A 9030-nucleotide genomic window follows, 5' to 3' on the forward strand; every position below is an offset into this window, starting at 1 on the left:
TAGTCACATTATCCTGACACCAGGACTACCAGTCCCTAAGTCACATGGTCTTTCCTTAATAAATGATATTCAAGTGTTTCCGTAATAAATGATACTCAAGTGTGTTCTGAAAACGAAGCAGAAGGATTGAGAAAAGGCATCAAACCGAGGGCATCAGATCCAAGTTCTGGCCAGGCCCTCGAAAAGAAGATGAAAATGAGGCCATGTCTCTGGGTGCCTACAATGCGGCTGGTTATTTGTGTGCATTCAATATGGCCCCTCTGTATTATGCAGTTTGGGATGCGAACAGGAAAGGAAAGGTAACATGCAGTGCGGTTACACCACCCTGCAAACAGACGACAGAAACCAGAAAATATTCTTTATAAACTGTATTATTCAGTTTGGTATGCGAACAGGAAAGGAAGACAACCTGCAGTGGGGTTACACCTCCCTGCAAACAGACAACAGAAACCAGAAAATATTCTTTATATACCGGTAATGAAAACAATATAAAGTAATGAATATGTTTGGTGACTGTATATATCGTAATCTGAACTGAATAAAGTGCATGATATAAAATTTGTCATACATTTATGGACTTCTGTTGACTGTGGAAAGGAAAACCGGTTTGAAACGTTTCACATGCTTGAAAACATAACCTTCAATTTTTCTGGTGTAACAAGAAAAATCAACAACATTGCTGCATATTATAGACTATGCTGGTTATTGAGGTCTTTGTGTATAGCAATGTACTCCAAAAAAACTCAAGTTAGGCGTCACATTGTTGTACTTTCAAAAGCTTAACGACTGTAACATAGACCTCAAAATAAAATTATGATTCAAAATCGTGATAAATTAAACTTTAGTTGCGAAAGTTTCTAAGTTGTCACGAGGACATGCAATCCTACCCATGTGCAAGTGAATATAACCTGTTGAAAATCTTTAATTATATTTGTGAGGCTAACAAACATCATGTGCATATGCCATCCTTCATAATGCTCCTATAGGTCTTACGCACTTTACAAAGACAAGAGAACAGAAACGATGAATGGCCCGGAAAGTCCTTTAGTCCTGTCACAAAAATGTGGTGAATTCCAGTGGACTGATTACATGCATAACTTCAGAAAAGAGTATCATGGGATAGATTTGTTTTCTTCTCTTTTTTCAGTGAAAGCATTTCAAAAATATTTATAACACACAAATGTTTAATCGGTTTATGGAATTAAATGAACGCCATGTAATGTTTATATCATTTTCATTCTTTGTTCACAGCTATACAAATTTGGGGGAAAAACTAAAATCTTACTTTTTACTCAGTAATAGGATAATGATACATAACAGGAAACCTTCTATATTTATATGTGCATTTATTTTAAACTAAATTTAAAAACAATAAATTCCTGAGTCTTTATTGATTCGTTAAAGAAGTTTCATTTGGTAAATTCAGCAGTTCGCAAAAAAAGCGTATATAATCACTTATGCCCTACCATAATGGGCCTCCAGATCAGAGTCTATGTTGTTTGTTTTACTGATTAACCTTAACAAATTGCAAGACTCAGATCTGTCGGCGCTTAATACTCTGGTAGAACTGGGTCTGTACAGTTTGCAGTTGGACTCGACTTATAAGCGAATGTATACGGTGGTTTACATAAGCAAAACACTGTTTAAGAGAGAAATGTTTCAGTTTTAATTATTTCTAAACATCAGCCTGTTCCATAAACAACAAAAACAAATTTTAAAAAAAAACAACAACATCAGCGACAAACAAACAATATTTTTAACTAAGTGATTAAAAAAGATGGTTGGGATGGGGAAGGGGGAAAATGGCATTTGCGATGTTGCAGATAGGTATAACTACTTATCACAAAATAGCAACTAATCAAAACACGATTTATGTGTTATAATTGCGGTTTGCATGAAATGCATCAAACAATACAAACAAAATCAAATTAAATAAACTAAAATATACCATTTTTTTAAGGAGTCTGGGTGTCAGCCTAGGCTCTCTGTGCATCTTCATTATATCGGTCTCGCAAATCCCTACTCACTGTATTATGTTGTAGCTTCAACCATGTTATGTATTTTAAAAGTTGTGGTGATTGATATGTAATTATGTGAACCGTCCGACTTCAAAACGAAATAATGCAATGTAGAATGTTAACTTTTGCAATACTGAAAATATGCACAAGAAATTCGATAATATGACATGGCAGCAGTCCAGTATAACACACGTCAGATTTAAATTAAAAAAAAAACTATTTGGAAAGTAAAGAGCTAATCCTGAATGCACATCTTACAAACATAAAAATGTAAAACAGAATAATGCAGAATAGAATATACAGCATAAACTAATAGAAAATACACGCATAGAATTATGACGGTAATCCCCATCCATTTATGTATACTATAACATCAAAGATTTGTAGTATAAATTAAGTGATACATCGTTGACCTGAACACGGATGGTTACCCCTCCCCGTTCTCATCTGCAGAGCTATTGCTTCCTATGAATAAAATATAAAATTAACACAACTTTCTGCCCCATAAAGTAAAGTAAACTTCAGTTTGGTACAATGCAAAAAGGTCAACGATGGCTTGATGAATAGAAAAATATCTCAGGAGTAAAACAAGCCATAGAGTATGGTCGTGTGCCTTTAAAGACGGAAATAGAAGGAAATCTAGGGTCATGGGTGGAACCAAGTATTTGGAAGTTACGTACCTTCTTTCTTATATAGTATGATAGAGAGGGTCCAATGTAAGAACGGGTCATGGGGGTAATCTAAGGTAGTTTTGTCACGATGTATGATTTTTTTCTTCAGTCTGTTGTTTTTTTTTTCTTCTTCTCAACATCATGCTAGCGTCGAGCACCTGTGTTCACTTCCAGTGACCTTGAACTTAGAGCTACAAACCGACTAGGTGCATGATAAAGTGTGGAGCTGGATAAAAATGCATCAAAAGATATGAAGTAGTTACAAAGCGAAGGTCAAGGTAAAGAACGATACTTCTCTTGTTTTTGCCACAATCTTTGGGGCAGAGGATATGTATATATGAATTTATGCGACACTATCAAATCTAGATATACAGCTGTCTAAATTTGCACGAAAATATCTTCATTGGCTTCACTATTATACCTGTACATGGACAGAGGTCACTGATTTATATTTTCCTAGCTGTGACCTTAAGCTTGACACTGAAGTCATGACTATGGTATCTCTAATGATGATATATAACTAGTTAAAGTTTCATCAAAATACCTTCAGTAGTTTTCTGTCAGCTCTCCCCACCCCTCCGTTTGCGTTTCTTAGTTATTTCATATATGTTCACAACAGTAGATAATCTAACAGGATATAATACATGTTATTATGTTATTTGCTGACCAAAAGTTCAAGAAAAAGTATCACTTGTATTTCAAAAATAGGGCGTGATTCAGTACAATTTATAAACAGGGTGGATGTTGTTCAAAGCTTTGGTCATGTCAGTTTACTGTCCTCCGTTCAGTTCACTCTGTCACGTGCAGTTAAGTACCAATCATAACTGAAGTACATACCTTACCAGATTACATATTGGCAAACTGTATATTCACTGCTCATTCACGTTTGTTTCTACACAGTGAGCAAGAGGTTGATAGTAAAGAGATAGTAGCAGACGACACTCGGTGGCTTATGATCATTATTAAATAATGGAATTATATAGTCCCTTCCCAGATATCAATGCAAACGCTACGGAGAAGAAGAGAACGTACGTAATCTTTATTTTTCTTTATAAGTGTAAATTACAACGTATGACGCAAAAAATTTCATATACATGTATTTTTCTTCTAATTTTTAAGAAATTTTACATGTACCAAATTAGGATGGAAATACTAACTTTAACAACATCAAAATTTAATAATATGCGCAATTTATCACATCTGACGATGTAGCGATTCATGTCCAGGCACTTTGGTTTTCACCTGACAAAGATTAGATCTTACCAGTAAAACTCAAATATGTGCTTGCATAATAGATATTCAAACTTGAAGATTTGCAAACTAGGAAGATCCGTTCAGTATGTCTTAAGAAGAGACGGAACAGTGAAAAGGTATAATGGAACATATAATGTAAAGTGAAACGACAACAGTAATCAGTAGTGTTCCCACTATGACCTGGAAATAAATACTGATGAGAGAAACAATAATTTCCGTCTACTACTATCGAATTATTGCAGTATGCTCAACAAATACTATTGACACAAATAATTTTTTTTTCTTCTTCTAATTGCTTTAATTTATATTTATAACAATCAATTCATATTCATATGACAAATAAAATGTAAGAAGACGCTTAGTGTCTAAGTAGGTACTGGGGCGTTATTGACTTTGTAATGATGGAGTATATTACAGTCAAATTTTCAACAAAATATTTACCTTGTGTTTTCCAATATGTCATTTGCTCAGGTATGTTTTGGGGTTTTCGTATGTTCACTCTACGATGAGCGCACAGCACGTGTAGACGCCAACCTTGAATGATTAAGATGCTTACACATGTATTATGCTTATCGTATAGGTATGATGAGAAATAATAATACTAATAATAATAATAGTAATAATAATAAAAATAACTTTATAAATTTGGCTCATAATGACTTGCAACGTGTCTTTTAGTCACGTATACCCTCACTTTATGACCTTGTGATCTAGGCTGCTCCGGAATGATGACGCATTAGTACTAGATCAGTTGAAGCAAGCCGTCGATGAAAATAGACTGATCATGGGTGTGTACGAGTGCGCCCTCGTCCTCGAAAAGTAAGTTTAGAATAAGTTCAGGCCACACAAATACCTTATCAATGCTGTTAAGGCTCTGTCGACTTTTTTTTTTAGCAGTAATTGCTACCTCAACAATAACAAGGTGCAACACAACAATTATGGCCCACAAAATGCGATGTTATAGATTACAAACTGAACAGAGAATGAACATTGGTTGGTTGAACGAATTACACCTCCAATGCATCACGTTGACAATATTGTCCTAAACATGGGCTGAATTTTTGTCGAGGTATTCTCTTTGAGGGTGTGGGGTGAAGTCGGCGTGGGATTTTCTTTTGAACTAGATTATTTTGTGTTTTATTACCTCACGATAACAAATTCCGATATTGAGTAAAAAGATAGACCAGGGACTGGCCATTTAGTTTATGCGGTGGTGAGTTATTTGAATTTTCTTTCGAACCAGTATTTGTTTGTGGTACTGTAATATTATTATCTCATATAACATATCACTGATTTAGATTACCAAGCGGTCTTAGAAACGGTATTATAGACTTGTACATTATCTCTCCCAGTCATTTGCTTATAAAGTCCTTTTTAATGACTATCACTTATTATTATTATTATTATTATTATTATAGTGATCCCGATAGTGTTCAGATGTGTGTGCTGTCTGTTACCGAATTTTCTGACACAGTCTTACAAATCCAGCACAAGTTGATAGAGGCCTACTGTTGGGAGAATGAAATAATATTCATAAAGGTAGATCTTCTTTAGTTTGACGCAAGATTTATCTTTGCTTGTAACATTTTACTTCTTATAAATGCCAATAAATACACACTTGCAGATATTAGCTTCAAAATTAGAGATGATAATTACAAATGAGGATTATTATACTGCAAAATAGAATCTAAACAGTAAAGTAGCACCTTAAAGTTGTTGGTAATATTTGTTGCACCAAGAACAATATGTGTACGAAAATGTTTTTCATTTACAGATGGCCAAAGCTGAGGATCTGACACACTACCTTCAGATGAAAGGGAAAATTAGTATGGAAGATACACTGACCTGCATGATTATCACTGATTCCAGTCGTTTCCAAGGTGGCGTGCAACCCGGATTAGGTCACTCAAAAGTCCTGTCAAATTTTCCTGTTTAAGTGAAAGACTCGGTCTTGACAGGTGAATAGAAAGGTAAATATGAAGTCATTTATTTTAGTTCCGGTTCCACCACATTAATATATCAGATACTCGATCTTCGCGGACATCTTTTTTGTACATTAGAATACTTATATCGATATTTCCAATGAAATATCTGGAACGAATAAATAAATGCCTTTTGACAATATATTCATTTTTCTCCTCAGAGGTGTCCTACTCTCGTACAACCAGCTGGTTGTGGAGTGCAGCAGAACGTTTGAGTTAGCGTCATTCACTCATCACACTACTCATTCGTACGGTGAATAGGCAGAACTAATCGATGCCCAATACAGCTGGTGGCGCACTTTTAGTCATGGGAAGGAGGAAATAAACGTCTAATTTGAAAAAAGAGTGTTATGTTTCCATGTGCGACATCTGGAGACTGCCAGCAGTGGGAAGTCATTTCATGATACTGCTTACTTACATGACATCGTTATTTACTGAAGATCTGGAAACATCATTACAATCAACATTACAGATATAGCTGTATAGATTTGGACGAATTGTCTTTATTTTTGACACTGCTGACAATTTAATTTTATTTTCAGGAAATATGGAGCGTTTACAAAAGTTCGTGGATAATTTACACGACTACTGTAACAAATGGAATCTGATTATTAATTTTGATAAAACTAAAGTTATGATCTTTATAAATAATGGTTCATAAAGGCAAGGCGAAGTATGGATTATAGACTGAAGTAATATTGCGTTGGTTGAAAATTTTAATTACCTTAGTCTTGTTTTCTCGGGGAATTAGAACTTTTATAAAGCTCAGTAAACACTGGCCAATAAAACACTAAAGGCAATGAATATGCTTTTTGTAACTTGAACAAAAACGTTACTGAAATGATAATGAATGTTTCAAACTTTTTTTTATATACCCACCATGTTGGCCAATCCTGCGCGTCTGGAAATTCTGAGCAACGATGCGTCATTTCTGTAAACATTGGATCACGTGAGGTTTTGGATCAAACATCCATTTTGTATCAAGAACAAACGATCGTACTTTAATTAAACAAAGCACAAAATTATCTCACATTTCGACTCGAAATGCATATGAAAACTTGATTTCTAAATTTCAACACGAACACCCATTCCATGGCCTTCTTGAACCTGTAACCCAGAAAATACTTTTTACTATGTATCTTTTAGAATCATACAATAAATACGTTATTTAAAGATGGAAATGTATATTTAAAAACAGTTCTGCATCTTAATCCAAGTTCCAATTCTGCACGAAGTTGTCCCACACATACAAAATTGTATGCTACCCAACGTGTCAACTTGCCGCTAGAACGGGATTCTCAAGAAATTCCCGGTGTATAGTCTGTTTCTAAATTCTTAAGTAATTTATCCCCATAAAACAAGACATTGTAAACACATTATATCCTATTCATTGTTGTTTCCCTTCTATATAATATCTTATTTTTTCAATAAAATGTTGAACTTTACTATTTTTTTTCATTAGATCGGTTTAGTTTGCTTAATATCTCTTTCCATTTGTTGACATTGTTACGCTGAATTTAATAAAACTATCTATAAACCTGACCTAATTACTTGACTAAACTGCTGACAGAATCAGTCCAAAGTAATGTATTTCCTTTCTATTTCCCGAGGGATAAATATCTTTTCAAAGCTGGTGATATCCCGTGTGTCCAAAATTAATATTAATTTAAACAGAATATTCTGGTGACAATTGCCTCTTTTCAAATGGTAAGTATTGCAGTATTTTATTTTCATCAATCGGTCGAATTCTGTATGCGTGTTGCTTAAAAATTGGAGACGTAAACCTTACGTGCGCAAAAATGCCCGACAGCAATGTATATGAGTAGTTAAGTCGGGCACTAGAGCCTCAATGGGAATTAGCATTACAGAGACCCCTGGGTCACTATAGCCTCAATGGAAATTTAACATGGAGAAAAATCGTGGGCCAATATAGCCTCAAGGGGAATTTAACATGGGAAATAGTCTTGGGCCACTCTAGCCTCAAGGGGAATTGAATATGGGAAAAAAAGTCTTGGGCCACTATAGCCTCAAGGGAATTGAACATGGGATTTTTTTAAAAATTTTTTAAAAATTTTTTTAAATTTAAATTTAAATTTAAAAAAGGGGTAGGCAATTGAAAGGCTATCTCTTTTCGAGAAATATGGCTGGCCCTGAAAAGGGCCTTTGGGTTTTCTTCTTCTTCTTCTGCTTCTAATTTCTTCTTTTTCTCCACCAAGTTCTTATTTTATCTCCTACACTCTTTCTCTTCTTCTCTTTCTTTTTTCTCCTGCTCTTCTTTCTTCTTCTCTTCCTCCTCTTCTTTCTTCCTGTTCTCATTTTCTTCTTCTTTTTCAATTTTTTTCGTTCCATTTGCTTATTCTTATTCTTTCCTCTTCATCCTCCTTCTCCTCCTTTATCTCTTTCATGACACCACTAATCTTGTCCTTTACCTTTTTTAAGTTATTAATTTCCATCTTTACACGATGGGGACTATAGGAATAATGGTCTTCAACGAGTCTTATTAACATCTGTTCCATCATTCCTAAGTTGTCTAAAACGTCTTGCAATGTTTGTATTTTGTCCATTTGGTTAGAAGCCATCTTCTTTGTAGAATGGTTTGAACGACGAATACTGTGGGTTCTTATAGTGAAAGCGCGGACGTGAAGGAAAACATCCCCCTAAAACATAAAATTGATCTTACCTAGATCATGACCAAAGAAACAGCAACGCGCGGACGTGAAGGAAAACATCCCCCTACTTTTCTCATTTCATATAATAAAACCCAAACTATACTCTCCACATACGCTAAGAAACAATAAACAAAATCCATAATCTACTATCCACACAATCGTACGTGAGCGGTTACAAAACCCAAACTATACTCTCCACATACGCTAAGAAACAATAAACAAAATCCATAATCTACTATCCACACAATCGTACGTGAGCGGTTACAAAACCCAAACTATACTCTCCACATACGCTAAGAAACAATAAACAAAATCCATAATCTACTATCCACACAATCGTACGTGAGCGGTTACAAAACCCAAACTGTACTCTCCACATACGCTAAGAAACAATAAACAAAATCCATAATCTACTATCCACACAATCGTACGTGAG

At 34.8% G+C, this 9030-nt stretch overlaps 1 protein-coding gene across 1 annotated transcript; it reads left to right on the forward strand.

Moving 5' to 3' along the window:
- The first annotated feature begins 3560 nt into the window (after positions 1–3560).
- On the forward strand, positions 3561–7370 carry LOC149807618 (growth arrest and DNA damage-inducible protein GADD45 beta-like). Its single transcript, XM_089968889.1, has 5 exons — positions 3561–3717; positions 4658–4762; positions 5362–5482; positions 5718–5913; positions 6087–7370. Exons 1-4 carry the CDS (start codon positions 3659–3661, stop codon positions 5877–5879), a joined length of 447 nt encoding a protein of 148 aa, XP_089825015.1. The 5' UTR covers positions 3561–3658; the 3' UTR covers positions 5880–5913; positions 6087–7370.
- Positions 7371–9030: the final 1660 nt, after the last annotated feature.

Source organism: Sinohyriopsis cumingii, chromosome 1 (assembly GCF_028554795.1).
Source record: "Sinohyriopsis cumingii isolate HCF-2022 chromosome 1, ASM2855479v2, whole genome shotgun sequence".
NCBI lineage: Eukaryota > Metazoa > Mollusca > Bivalvia > Unionida > Unionidae > Sinohyriopsis > Sinohyriopsis cumingii.